The 13,948-nt window shown below is 39.3% G+C and overlaps 1 protein-coding gene across 1 annotated transcript in view; it reads right to left on the bottom strand.

The window, feature by feature from the left end:
- The window catches only part of ETF1 (eukaryotic translation termination factor 1), a 36,137-nt gene that overhangs the window by 8,695 nt on the left and 13,494 nt on the right, over positions 1-13,948 (bottom strand). Inside the window, 5 exon segments of the mRNA XM_006779620.2 lie at positions 591-720; positions 1,509-1,699; positions 2,024-2,162; positions 5,556-5,695; positions 6,400-6,575. Of these exon segments, the coding sequence (XP_006779683.1) occupies positions 591-720; positions 1,509-1,699; positions 2,024-2,162; positions 5,556-5,695; positions 6,400-6,575 (776 nt within the window).

Here is a 13,948-nt window from a genome sequence, read left to right as displayed (position 1 = left end):
TATGTAATTATATATGTGTTTTCTGATGGTCTTAGGTGACCCCTGTGACAGGGTTGTTTGACCCCAAAGGGGTCGCGACTCACAGGTTGAGAACTGCTGTACTAGAGGTCTGGTGCATGGATTTGTGCACCGGTGGGGTCCCTCAGCTTGGCCTGTGCCCTCTTGCAATCCAGCACCCCTCAGGGGAGGGTACTGGGCTGAAACCAGCAGTCTGTAGTCCGCCAACTCCTGAAGGATGTAGTAGTGCAAGAAGTGGGAGTGCACTGTGTTGAGCGTCTGCCCCCTGGTGGTTAGTGTATGTCGTAACGACCAAACGGTCACCTGGTCGCTTAGGGTTTTATATATATAGATTATATAAAAAGACTGAATTTTGGTTGCTATTGCCAAAGGGTAAAAATAGTGCAAATACAAACACATTTATTAGACCTAATGACTAAAGAAAGATTAAAATGATTCCACTGTGAAACATCTTAATAAAAATGCTAAATCTTCCTCTTACCCTTTCAGCATCATGTTTCATATGTACAATCACGTATAAACATATAAAAGTATTTTACAGAATAAGTAAATAATTTGCATTCCACTGATACCTATTAATTTCTTTTCTTGAATGAATTTCACGTTGGAGAGGACTTCAGTAGATAACTCAATAGCTTGGTTGAATCCATTTTCCCCACCATAGGATATATCAACTAATTTTAAAACTTTTGATTGCAACCTCTGACACAAAGAAGGAAAAAAAAAAGAGAGAAGCATAATTAGTACTTCAAAACACCGTCACTAAGACCCACTACCTCTTAATGGCATGCAAAACTTGGCAACTGATCATGAAGTCTAAAGAGGGAGAACATGGGGAAAGGGCCCAAGTAATTCATTCGCAGGTCTCAGTGAGCAACACTGCCAGGATATACTTCCCTGACCAATCATATCACATATTCTATTGGACCTATATAATTCATTAAATATAAACAAAACTAAATTTCTTGGGAAGAGAGAATTATTACTTCTTGCTATATAAGGTAGTACAGTACAAGACAACATGGTTGGTGAGCCTACCATAATGTTACCTCCCTCACCCACAATGAGACCATCTTGGGAATGTGTCTTATGGCCAAGCCCATGTCATAAACCAAAAGATCTTTCTGGATTAAATGCTTTAGGCTTAATAAGCCCTGTCATATCACTGCTTTACTTACCTACAAGAATAAATAAGAAAAAGAAAAAGAAAAAGCCAGTTCCTAGTTTTTTGAAGTCAAGTTTCATTTTAAAGCCAAGTATGACAACCCACTCAGAGGCCTCTGTAAGACCAGAAATATCCTATCTCAAAATGGCTGATTTCAAAAGTGAAAGGGCCCAGAAACGCATGGGGGAATGTTTCCTAATAAACACCCGAAATCTCGCCAACTCAGAAGCCGTAAAAATAAAAAAGATGTGCATGTCCCAGTGGCTCAGAGGTCCCACTACTCCCACCAGAAAATTACATAATAGAACATTTACTTCTCACTTACCTGATCAAACATATCAGATTGACTTAGTTCAGTTTTAAAGTCAGCAGATCCAGCTAAAACGAGACCAGCCACATTCACTTTGTCCCCAGAAATAAACAGCTGCACAGCAGTCTCAGCTACTTTCCGAACATAGTTATGTCGCTTTTCCATTCTTAAACGGGCAAAACGCAAGGCTGACTGACCTCCTCTACCTTTGACACAAAAGTGGCGAGGAAAAAGTAAATTATTAAGAAGTACAAGATGTCTTGCTAATTAAAAACTAAATAATCATGCTATCATCCTCCCAAAAGGACAGAGAAAAATCACCATCTCCTTAACTAAATATTTGGCATGAACCTTTACTTGTTTTCAGAGAGTAAGTACTAATTCTCCTGTCAAAAGAAGAGTCATAAGCACTGAGTCATTTCATGATGCTTTTCCCATCATCTGGACTTACCACCCATACCTCCATTATACTATCTGTTCCCTTACTGCTAGATATAAAGCAATGGGATCATGTTCTCTTCCTATATTACCATGTTTCTTTGGGAGATCCACAGTGAATTTGTGCAGGACTTCTCTTGTGTTCCCTTGGAGTGTGCCAAAAAGTGCACCACTACCATCTATTACAATGAAGCCAAATTTGCTGTCATCTGAAAGTAGTGCTGTAAGTGCCTGAAAAGCAAACACAAGTACCATACAATAAATCTCAAACTTTTGATAAGGTCATGATAACTCTGAAAGGACAATGCACTCAGTATGGTATGAATACCACAGGAAGAACCTTTTATGGAGTAATTTATAGACTTCAGCTATAAATATGAAACTCACAGAGACAATTTTGAATTTCTGATGCAGGAAAAAGCCAATGATATTGATGTGAAGCCTTTCAACAAAAATGACCTGGGTACATGATTATAAAACCCAGAGTTATAGGGCTTAAATTCCCCCTAATCCTTGATTTGATTTAGACTGATGGTAGTCTATGAACACAATATTCAAATTAAAAGTTTAACCTAAAAAAGTTGAATTTCTGTTACCATTAGTAACCCCAGCATTATTAGGCAGTATTCATCATAGCAAATATCTTGTAAATCAACTCTAGAGTGGGAGTACATGAGTACAAAACCGAGAAATGGTCTATATAAAGATCTACTTTGGAAACGTTTAACTCCTATGTCTTAAGCATCATTAATAATATCAAGATACAAAACTAAATTAAAAAATGTTTAATTATCTCTAGGAAGGGAGAAGAGTAGATAGAAACATTAATGAGAAACATCATTGATCAGCTTACCTCCTGCAAGCCCCCCACTTGGAACTGAGTCTGCAACCTGGGCATGTGTCCTGACTGAAATCAAACTGTGACCTGGGTCCTGAGTCAATGCTCAACCACTGAGCAACACCAGTCGAGCCAAACCTCAATTTTATTTTAGAGGTGGTATAGCTAGTGATTATGAGTTTTTATGGGGGAAAACCCTCCTTCTATGTTAGCAGTGTATCCCCCATATTTCTGCCTTCTGAAAAAGCAAATATTTAAATAGTCCTGGGATTCGTATAGATAAACATTTTCATGATGGACTTTGAATACTATAGGCTTGTTAGATGATAGCCTCTTTAGAGCTAAGAAATTACCCATTCCATTTTAACTAAGGAAGAAAACAGCCTCTTCAAAAATTGACTAGAAAGCAGATTAATCACTGAAAATCAATCTTTAAATTAGCATTGACATAAACACTGCACGTGTTAAAATTTTTGCTTTACTGAAATGCTGTTAGGTGGCCTGATTAATGCCAAGTTTTTAACAAGTTTGCTCATCATGGAATACACTTATTCCTCATAAAAAGGTATAATTATCCTGATTAAATAGGACATAAGTTGTGTTATGCAATGTGCCACATTCACATCTTGTTATTGACATATCAACTAAAGAAAAAAAATAAAGCTAGTAAGAAGAAACGGTACCTTGGAAGAGGAAACTAACTTAGTAAGCTAAAGCTAGAAAATATGAGTACCAGGTACTATTTAATTTAGTAAGATACAAAATTTGCTATCATCAAATCAGATCTAGTAAGTGGGATAGGGTGGCCAAGAGCCTCCCAATGAAGATTTTGCCAGAAGAATGTGATACCCAAGAGAAGAAGTCTCAACATCTATGCACCAACCAAGACCCAACTTGAAGTGAGCTTCCTGTCAAGTGAGCAAAAACCATCCACTGTAAACTGAATTGACAAATGTCAGTTCTAATTCCATTGTAGAGATTTTCCCCTAGGTCAGTGGTCGGCAAACTCATTAGCAAACAGAGCCAAATATCAATAGTACGACGATTGAAATTTCTTTTGAGAGCCAAATTTTTAAAATTTAAACTATATAGGTAGGTACATTGTTATTAACTTAATTAGGATACTCCTAAGGCTTAGGAAGAGCCACACTCAAGGGGCCAAAGAGCTGCATGTGGCTCACAAGCTGCAGTTTGCCGACCTCGGCCCTAGGTTGATGAAAGGCAAAAGACTGAACTACTAGCCAGCTGTGAATTCTTGATTGTTCTATTGTTGACTGATTTAGGTCACTCTAATGAGGTTTCCTTTCTGCCCTAACATTCATCTTACGGCAGCTCTGTCACTCAAAAGTTTTATAGGGGGAAAAAAAAGAAAGCTCTTAAAGTCTTGTTAGTAAAGATTTTATAATTTGTTAGCATGAACACAAAGAGTTCAAGGAAGACAGGCAAGCATCATAGGTACAAAGGGAGAAAAAGAGATCAGGTAGCCAATTATTTCTTCACCTGTAGTTATCCAAATCAACTTAGCACTTTCCTCAAACATGATCAATGATCATGTCTTTCAGTGTGTCATAATAAAGATAAACTCTTCTATTTTTTTGAAAGTACCCACCCTTAAAATGATACAATGATTCAAAAAACAGTCTTGCAATTCCTCAAAAAGTTATACATAGTTACGATAGGATCCAGAAATTCCACTCTTAGGTATCTACTACCCTCAATGAAAACATGCTCATACAAAAACGTGTTCATGTATCCCTGGCTAGTGTGCTCAGTTGGTTGAGCATCATCCCGCGCACCAAAAGGTCACTGTTTCGATTCCTGGTTAGGGCACATGCCCAAGTTGCAAGTTTGGTCCCCTGTTGGAAAGTATTTGGGAGGCAACTAATATTTCTCTCTCAAAAAACCCCCCACAAAACAAAAACAATAAAAACATTAAAACACACACAAAACTTGTACATGTATGTTCAAAGCAGCGTTATTCATAATACCTAAATAGTGGGAATGCAAATGCCCATAAACTGATGGATAAATAAAATGTAGCAAATATCTGGCAATAAAAAGGATGAAGTACAGATTCAATACCACAACATAGCCCTAGCGGGTTTGGCTCAATGGATGGAGTGTCCGGGCTGTGGACTGAAGGGTTGCAGGTTTGATTCCAGTCAAGGGCACATGTCCGGGTTGCAGGCTCAATCCTTGGGGAGGGGAGGGAGGGGAGGGGTTGTGCAAGAGGCAGCCACCGATCAATGATTCTCTCTCATCATTGATGTTTCTCTCTCTCCCTTCATCTCTGAAATCAATAAAAACATATTAAAAAAATACAACACAGACGAACCTTGAAAACATTATGCTAAGTGAAAGAAGCCATTCACAAAAAGCCTCTAGAGCAGTGGAAATTCTGTTTCTTTGTTACTAATGTTGTGGCCCCACCCCATAACAAAGAAACAGAATTTCTGGAGGATGAGGCCCAGAAATCAGGATTTTAAAAAGATTCCCAGGTGATTCTAATGTGCAGCCAAGGTTGAGAACCACTGCTCTAGAGTTTAGTTGTATGATTCCATTCATATGAAATGCCAATATAAGCAAATCTACAGAGATAGAAATAGATTAGTGGTAGCAGAGAGAGGAGGGATCTTGGTGTGTTTGTGGGAATGAGAATTCTCTCATTGCTGATGTTTCTGTCCCCCGCCCCCCCCGCCCCTTCTCTCTGAAATCACAGAGAGTGATTAATAGGTATGGGGTTTCCTTTGGGGGTGATGAAAATAGTCTGTACTTGAACTTCTTACCTCTGTATGGAATTTGTTGTCACACAGATACAATGATGTATTAATTGGTTTGAAAGGTTCAAAGTCAATGCTGATTTTCTTTCCCTTTCCTGCTTATGTTACAATTGTACCACAGTAAACAACCAGGCCATTTGGAGGTACTGCAAACAAAACAAAACAAAACACCACAATTTCTCTACATGAACCCACAGCTAATTCCTGCTCATAGAAAATTATTCCACAGTCTACAATCCCTGCCCTTTAAATCCTAATTTAAATAAAGCAGAAATATCTACAAATCTCTCAGGCAGAACTCTGTCCTGGAATTTGAAACTTACTTGAGATGTTTAATACTAATACTACTTAACTTTCAAAACATAACTTGAAAAAGGGGGTTAAATTCCAAGGTCAAAGGGACACTTCTGAAAGGAAACACTAGTGACCAAAAGCCTAAAGACAGGATCCAAGTGGAAAATATAACCAATACAAACAAAGCAGAGGAGAAAAATAATCAAGCTCCAGATTACCTTTTTTTTCTTTTACAAATAGTAGTTTATTTTTAATGTTTGAGGAACCACCACAGTTTTCCAAAGCAACTGTATTATTTTACATTCCTATCAGCAATGCACAAGCATTCCAATTTTTCCACATCTCACCAAGGCTTGCTATTTTCTGTGATTTTTATTTTTTATAATAGACCTTTTAATGGGTGTGAAGTGGTAACTCAGTGTGGTTTTGATTTGTATTTCTCTGAAAATTGGTGATGTTGAGCATCTTTTCATATTCTTTTTTTTCTTTCTTTATTAAGATATTACATATCTGTTCTTATCCCCCCATTGCCCCCGCAACCCCCCCTTCAGATTACCTTTGTTATAAAGTTTGAGTCTTTGTTGTACAGATGTAATGGCTCCCAGGACTGAAAGGCGGTTTACTCGTGACTTAATGTTAGACGCAGTTCCAAACTCATCTGCTAACATTTTTGCTACTCGTGAAATCTGGTCTTTGGGAGGAATGATCAATGATATCATGCTTGTGCCATTGCTGTGAAAGAAAGAATAACACCAGAGGTTCAAGTACCACATAAGAGTTTAAATTCATGTGAGATTCCCCTAAAATAGTAGAAATAAACAGATCGCTCTCAAAGTGACCAGGAAGGTAGGGACTACAACAGTGTAATCAAAGGATACTCAGAGCTACAACACACACTTCCCTTAAAATATAGCTCTTAATTTTGACTGTACAAAAATCACCTGGGGAGTTCATTCACCGGGTTCCTTTTCAAAAAAGGTTCCTGTAAGTTGCATTCCTTAAGGTGCTTTTCTCATCTCTTTCTTCTTGGTTTCAGAAATGCAAATATAATGAGCTCTCATTAACACCCAAACAGCATGGAAAATTTCTATTTATAAGATTATTTAGATCAGGTGGACTTCATCAAAATTAAAAGTGGGCAAAGGACATGAAGGTCTAGAACAGGCAACCTAGACACAGAGAAAGGAGTGATTGCCAAGGTGGCATAGGGAATGACTGCTAACGGGTATGGGAGGTTTCTTTTTGGGCTGATGAAAATTACACAGAGGTGATTGTCACACAACTTTGAAGAAACAACCCAGTGAACTGCACACTTTAAAAAGGGGAAGACCAGCCCTAACTGGTTTGGCTCAATGGATGGAGTGTTGGCTTGAGGACTGAAGGGTCCTGGGTTCAATTCCAGTCAGGGGCAAATGCCTGGGTTGTGGGCTCAATCCCCGATGGGGGGCATGCCAAGAGGTTGCTGATCAGTGATTCTCTCTCATTGCTGATGTTTCTGCCCCCCGCCCCCCCCCGAAATCAATAAAAATGTTTAAAATAAAAAAATAAAAAGGGGTAGACCAGGACACATACCACAGGAGTAACGTGCTGATCGGAGCACCTGCCCCCTGGTGGTCAGTGCGTGTCATAGTGACTGGTTGTATGAATGGCCAGACACTTAGCATATTAGGCTTTTGTTATATATGATTTTCATATACATTTTACTAATTTTCTCTTTTAAATATATTTTATTGATCTTTTATAGAGAGGAAGAGAGAGGGATAGAGAGTTAGAAATATTGATGAGAGAGAAACATCAATCAGCTGCTTCCTGCACACCCCCCACTGGGGATGTGCTTGCAACTAAGGTACATGCCCTTGATCAGAATCGAACCTGGGACCCTTCAGTCCGCAGGCCGGCGCTCCATCCACTGAGCCCCGGTCAGGGATACCAATTTTCTTTAATCTCTGACACTTCTATTATAGAAAAAGGGCAAACAGCACTATTAAAATAGTTCTTCTAATTAATTTACGTTCAGTGTGCACGAATCTGTGCACCGGGCCACTAGCTTAAAAAATATTTTAAAAAAATGACTATGATAAGTTTAATCACTGTAAGTATTAGTATCACGTGGAAACAGGTTAGCCACTTCTTCTTTTTTTTTTTTTGCCCTAGCCAGTTTGGCTCAGTGGATAGAGTGTCGGCCTGCGGACCAAAGAGTCCTGGGTTTGATTCTGGTCAAGGACACTTACCTTGGTTATAGGCTCCTCCCTGGCCTGGGCCCTGGTCAGGGCTTCTGCAGGAGGCAACCAATAGATGTGTTCCTCTCACATCGATGTTTCTCTCTCTAAAAATCAATGGAGAAATATCCTCGGGTGAGAATTAACAACAAAAAACTCCAATGACAACAATTTTTTTTCTTATTGATTTGAGAGAAAAAAAGAGAAGAGAGAGAAACACTGATTTGCTGTTCCACTTACTTATGTACCCACGGGTTGGTTCTTTTATGTGCCCTGACCAGGGATCAAAACAGAAACCTTGGTGTATGGGGACGACACTCTCACCAACTGAGCTACCTAGCCAGAGCAAGGGTGTTTTTAGATAAACTGGGAAGGCTGTCAAAAACGCCTAAGGGTCCTAGATGGTTTGGCCCAGTGGATACAGCATCAGTCTGCAAACTGAAAGGTCCTGGGTTCGATTCCAGCCAAGGGCATATATGCCTGGGTTGTGGGCTTGCAGGGGGAAGCCGATCAATGATTCTCTCACATCATTGATGTTTATATCTCTCTATCCCTCTCCCTTCCCTCTCTGAAATCAATAAAAAACCAAACCAAATAAACAAACAAACACCTAAGGGCCCTGGCTGGAATGGCTCAGTTGGATGAGCATTTGTCCAGTGCACAGAGATTGCTGCTTCAATTCCCAGTTGCGGCTCCATCCCTAAATGGGGGTGGGGTGGGGGGTGGTGGTGGTGGTGCAGGAGGCAGTCAATTAATGCCCCCCCCCCCCACTCTCCTCTTTAAAATCAACAAAAACACATTAAAAACAAATGTACCACTAAGGCCCAGCTGAAGTGGCTCAGTTGGTTGAACATTGTTCTGTGCACCAAAAGGTTGCTGGTTAGAACGGAAGGCAACTGATAGATGTTTCTCTCTTACCTCTCCCCTTACCCCTTCCTCTCTCTAAGCATGTCCTCGGGCAAGGATTTAAAATAAATTAATAAATAAAATGTCTCAGCTTAACAAACAAACAAACAAACAAACAAACAAACAAACAGCCGAGCTTTCCACTAATTACATACATCCAGTGTCCAGTAGAAGTTGCCAAGAAAAAGAAACTAGAAAGATGGATACAACATCAAGTCAAATGGCTTACGTGCCAAGTGACTAATAAAAAGAACCGAAGAAGCACAGTCAGGGGAATGATAACAACATTAGAAGAAACCCCTATATTAGCTTTGTCATAGGACCTCATTTTCACAAGATCCTGCCTTCTGAAAGTTTTCTCCTAGTGGTAAATCACACAGGTCCTCTGGTCAGATGCATTCTTTACAAGTAAACAAACTGGCTATCTGGCCCTTCCACTATCAAAACAGTTCTGTGTCCCTCACTGGTTAGAGCATGGGCCCTTGAAGCAAAGGGTCATGAGTTCGATCCCTGCCCCCTAGCCAGGGCATGTGCCGGAGGCAACCAGTCGATGTGTAAGACATAGATGTCTGTCTCTCTCTCCCTCTCTCCTACTCTCTTTAAAAAGCAATGGAAAAAAATATCAGGTGAGGATTAACAACAGCAAAAACCAAAGCAAAACAAAAAGTTAGTTCCAGATTGTCAGCTCATGTTATAGCTCCAAATGTTGGTGTTTCTACTCAAAATCTAGAGGGCTGGTTCACAACCTTTGTGATGCTTTCCCCAAGTTGATTAATGACAATATGGCGTTTGCTCTGCTGCCACCCCTTGGATAGGGGAGGAAGCAATTCTAGTCAAACCAGCAAATGTATGATATGTAGCTTCAGTTGTCATCAAACACAAGTAAAGTGATCATAAAACAAAGCTCCTTCCAAGATACACCTCATATGACATAAATCTCCAAAATACCAAACCTGACCCATAGTTATTTATCTACATAAATGCTCTTTCCAATATTCAAATCAAGCTAAAATTTCAATGTAGTGGTGACAAACCAGAGTGATCCAGAACGATTCCTTGCTTGTGTGTTCATACACATGTGTGCATATGTAGACAGATAGACACACACACACACTCCTATTAAGTCAGGTGTATTGCTCTCTAAACTTTTTTCACAGCATAACCACATTAAAGGAACTTTAAAAACTAGGACAAAGTGCTAAAAATCAAAAGATCAGACATAAATAAAATTCTACCTGTGGCCTCGTTCCAGTTTCTGAACTAGATGGAAAAAGAATTCCAAATGAAACAAATGTATCTTTTATTACAAAAAAGAAAAAAAGCTCTTTACAGTCAGTGAGTGTTCTTTGGACCCTATTTTTAAGCACTCATATGCAACAAACTGCTTTTCTTCCAATAATTTATTTTTCTAGGTTTCTAAAGAGGGATTTCCAAAAAACTTTTCTGATAATTCTTTCTGGAGTTATGTTAAACTCCATAGGCCGAGAGAGAGAGAAAAGGAATTCGTTCTGGGAGTGGCTGGAAACATTTAACTTCAAACACAGTCTCCATGGTCAGCAAACTGCGGCTCGCGAGCCACATGCGGCTCTTTGGCCCCTTGAGTGTGATGAAAATATATAAGATAAGGAAAATGAAAGACAGATAAGTTTGAATACTGACTTTCCTGGCTTGTACTTCCTTTCAGATGAACAATTCTCAAGAGCATTTTTCTTCACCCTAGAGGCTCCTGGAATCTTTAAGGACCAAGGGAGTTATTCCTCAAAAGGGCTCAATTTCTAGATGCTGATGTGCTCTGATTTACAGAGTAGTTTCCTAGGAGATGAAACTAGCAAAAAAGGTAATCAGTAGGGAATGGAATGAGAAGGGGCTCCAAGGATAGCAGAAGCAATGGTTCATAACTCAGGAAACCAACAGGCACCAAAACACCCCAGGATGGAACATTTGGGAGAATTTGAGATCTTGCTCCCTGGCATATGTTGTCAGTATGGCTCAAATAAATGCCTAAACTAAAAAAACAAACAAAAAAGATGGAAAATTTGAGGATAGAGAAGATGTTGGGACAAAATAATGGAGAGAACCCAAAATGCCTGAAGGAAATCCTTAAAGCAAATAACCATGTGGAGGACAAAGCAAGATATTAAAAAAAGCAGCTATTGTCCAGGTGGTGTGGCTCAGTGGTTGGGCGTCAACTCACAAACCAAGAGGTCCTTGGTTCGATTCACGGTCAGGGCACATGCACAGGTTGTGGGCTCAATACCCAGTGGGGGCATGCAGGAGGCAGCCGATCAATGTTTCTCTCTCATTGAAGTTTCTATCTTTCTATCCCTCTCCTTTTCTCTCTCTATAAAAGCAATAAAACATTTTAAAAAGCATATTTAAAAAAAAGATAAGCAATGATTTACTTTATATCATAGGTTAATAAGATATAGGCATTTCTTTTAAAAAATATATATTTTTTTATTTATTTCAGAGAGGAAGGGAGAGGGAGAGAGAGATAGAAACATCAATGATGAGAGAGAATCATTGATTAGCTGCCTCTTGCACGCCCCCCACTGGGGACCAAGCCAGCAACCCAGGCATGTTCCCTTGACCAGAATCGAACCTGGGACCCTTCAGTCCACAGGCCAATGCTCTATCTACTGAGCCAAACCAGCTAGGGCAATATAGGCATTTCTTAAGTAACTTTACTGAAGAGTCACCAGAGTTGGGCAACCTTCCACTCACATCCAAGTAACTTCTACAGGGGACAAAGTAGTGAAGATACCAAAGAACATAATCTTGTTATAGGATTCCAACTAAATAGTGGTTCAGCTACCTGGCTGGAGTGGTTCAGGTGGTTGAGTGTTGTCCTGTGTACTGAAAGGTTGCAGGTTGAGGGTGCATATGGGAGGCAACTGATGGAAGTATCTCTCTCAGATTGAGGTTTCTCTCTCTCTGAAAAAAAATAAAGGTTCAGAAGTGTAGCTTGCCAAAAACTTGTTTGATAAATCTCTACCAAGTTGCTTAATATGAAACACTACTCCAAGTTAGTCTTGGCCTCTTACTCCTGAATTTTGACTAATGTTCAAAAAATTACCTTTCACTAGTTTTCCTTTGTGACTTTCCCTAGCTCATCTGAGGGAAACACCGTCTGGGGGTAACCTTTACTGAATTCATCTTTATTATAAGACACCTGACCGGTAAAGAGGAAGTAAGTATTACTAAATAGCTTCCACTTTAGAAGCTTAAAGGCTACTTTATAATTTCTGATGTTTTGTATCTTGGGTTTAATACAAGCAGATTAAAGTTTTTCCAGGAAAGTTTCCAAACACAATAAATACTCACTCACTCTACAGGCAAGCCAATCAAATCAAAGTTGTTAAACCAGTTTGTGTAAACACCAAAATAAAACCAAGGGTGCCGAATACAAATTTCATTTTAAAGTACAGTGAACAACCCCAGGAAAGCATAAGAAATAAAGCCAAGGAACTGCTGGCTACGTATGCAAACTACACCCTTTTTAAGTTTTAATAGTTTTCATCCACTCTTCTGCTTTTTCACTATATCCCTTTTCCAAAATCAAAGACACTCATTCCAGAGCTAGTGAATCATCAGGGACAGCAATGATCAACATGCAGGTTGTAAAAATTTGGCATAGAAGACACAACATATAACAATATGTTAATGTAAGGCTTCCAGGGACCTCTGCTCTCAAACCCTTTCCCTATCAAAGAAGGGTTCATCAATGCTTCTACCAAGAAAACTAACTTCTGAGAAATAAAACAGCTGAGAGACAAGAGGAAAGAGTTGTAAATAGACTAAATATGGAGAGTAAATAAAACTAGACAATACTCAGGAAGAGAATTAAAACCAAAAATTAAAAACCACATAGCTATAGTTTTTCTTTCCCTCACAAATAGACTGTTGAAGGAAAAGTCTCTCTCTCTAGGATGGGAGGGAGGTTAGGGTAGTCCTACCAGTTACTCCTCCAATCCGATGTTTCATGGCCCCTGAGCACTATGAACATGGAAATATTTGTCATTGAACTGCTATTACTGAAAGGTCTCTAAGGAAGAAAACTCAAGGTAATTAGAGCAAAGCCTAGGGTTAGGCTGTGGTGTCTTTTTGTGGGTTTGTGTAACTTTAGGGAGTTCTAGCCTTTGAATACAAGGTGGCTCCTGGTGAGTCATAACAAGGAAATGTAATAGGCACTGACCTGTAAGTATCTTTTAAAAAATAATTATTAATTTTAGAAAGAGAAAGGGAAGAAGAAACACCGATTTGTTGTTCCATTTATTTATGTATTCATTGGATGCTTCTTGTATGTGCCCACTGAGAAGCGAACCCACAAGGACAACACTCTAACCACCTGGCCAGAGGTGACCTGTAAATATCTTATGAAAGCTCATCATCAACAATGCTGAAGGACACTTTAGAATAGGTGTAAAAAAATGTGCTTCCCACCAGCTTGTCCACTGACTAATTTGCATGAGAACTCTGAATCCTTGAAAAGCTTTCTAAAAGTAAATACCAAAAAACCCCCACAAATAACCACAACACAAAAAAATCAAAAGATCCCCTTTTCCTGTATTCTAATTCAATAGCTCTTTTGTAAAAACAAACAAAAAAAGATTTCAGAGAGGAAGGGAGAGGAAGAGAAAGATACAAACATCAATAATGAGAGAGAATCACTGATTAGCTGCCTCCTACACACCCCCTACTGGGGATTGAGCCCGAAACCCAGACATGTGTCCTGACCAGGAATTGAACTATGACCTCCTGGTTCATTGGTTGACGCTCAACATGATGGTGAACATATATGTATGTTAAAAAATTATAGATAGAGGCTCATTCTCCAACTTCTCTGGCAATATGCTCTTTCTATTTAACGTTTTAAAATATTTTCAAGTCAGTATAATTAGATATACCTTATTTATTATTATTATTTAACTAGAGGCCGGGTGCACGAATTCGTGCACGGGTGGGGGCCCTGGACAGGGC

Source organism: Myotis davidii, unplaced genomic scaffold, assembly GCF_000327345.1.
Source record: "Myotis davidii unplaced genomic scaffold, ASM32734v1 scaffold545, whole genome shotgun sequence".
Lineage (NCBI taxonomy): Eukaryota > Metazoa > Chordata > Mammalia > Chiroptera > Vespertilionidae > Myotis > Myotis davidii.
This window is presented reverse-complemented; position numbering and strand designations above follow the sequence as displayed.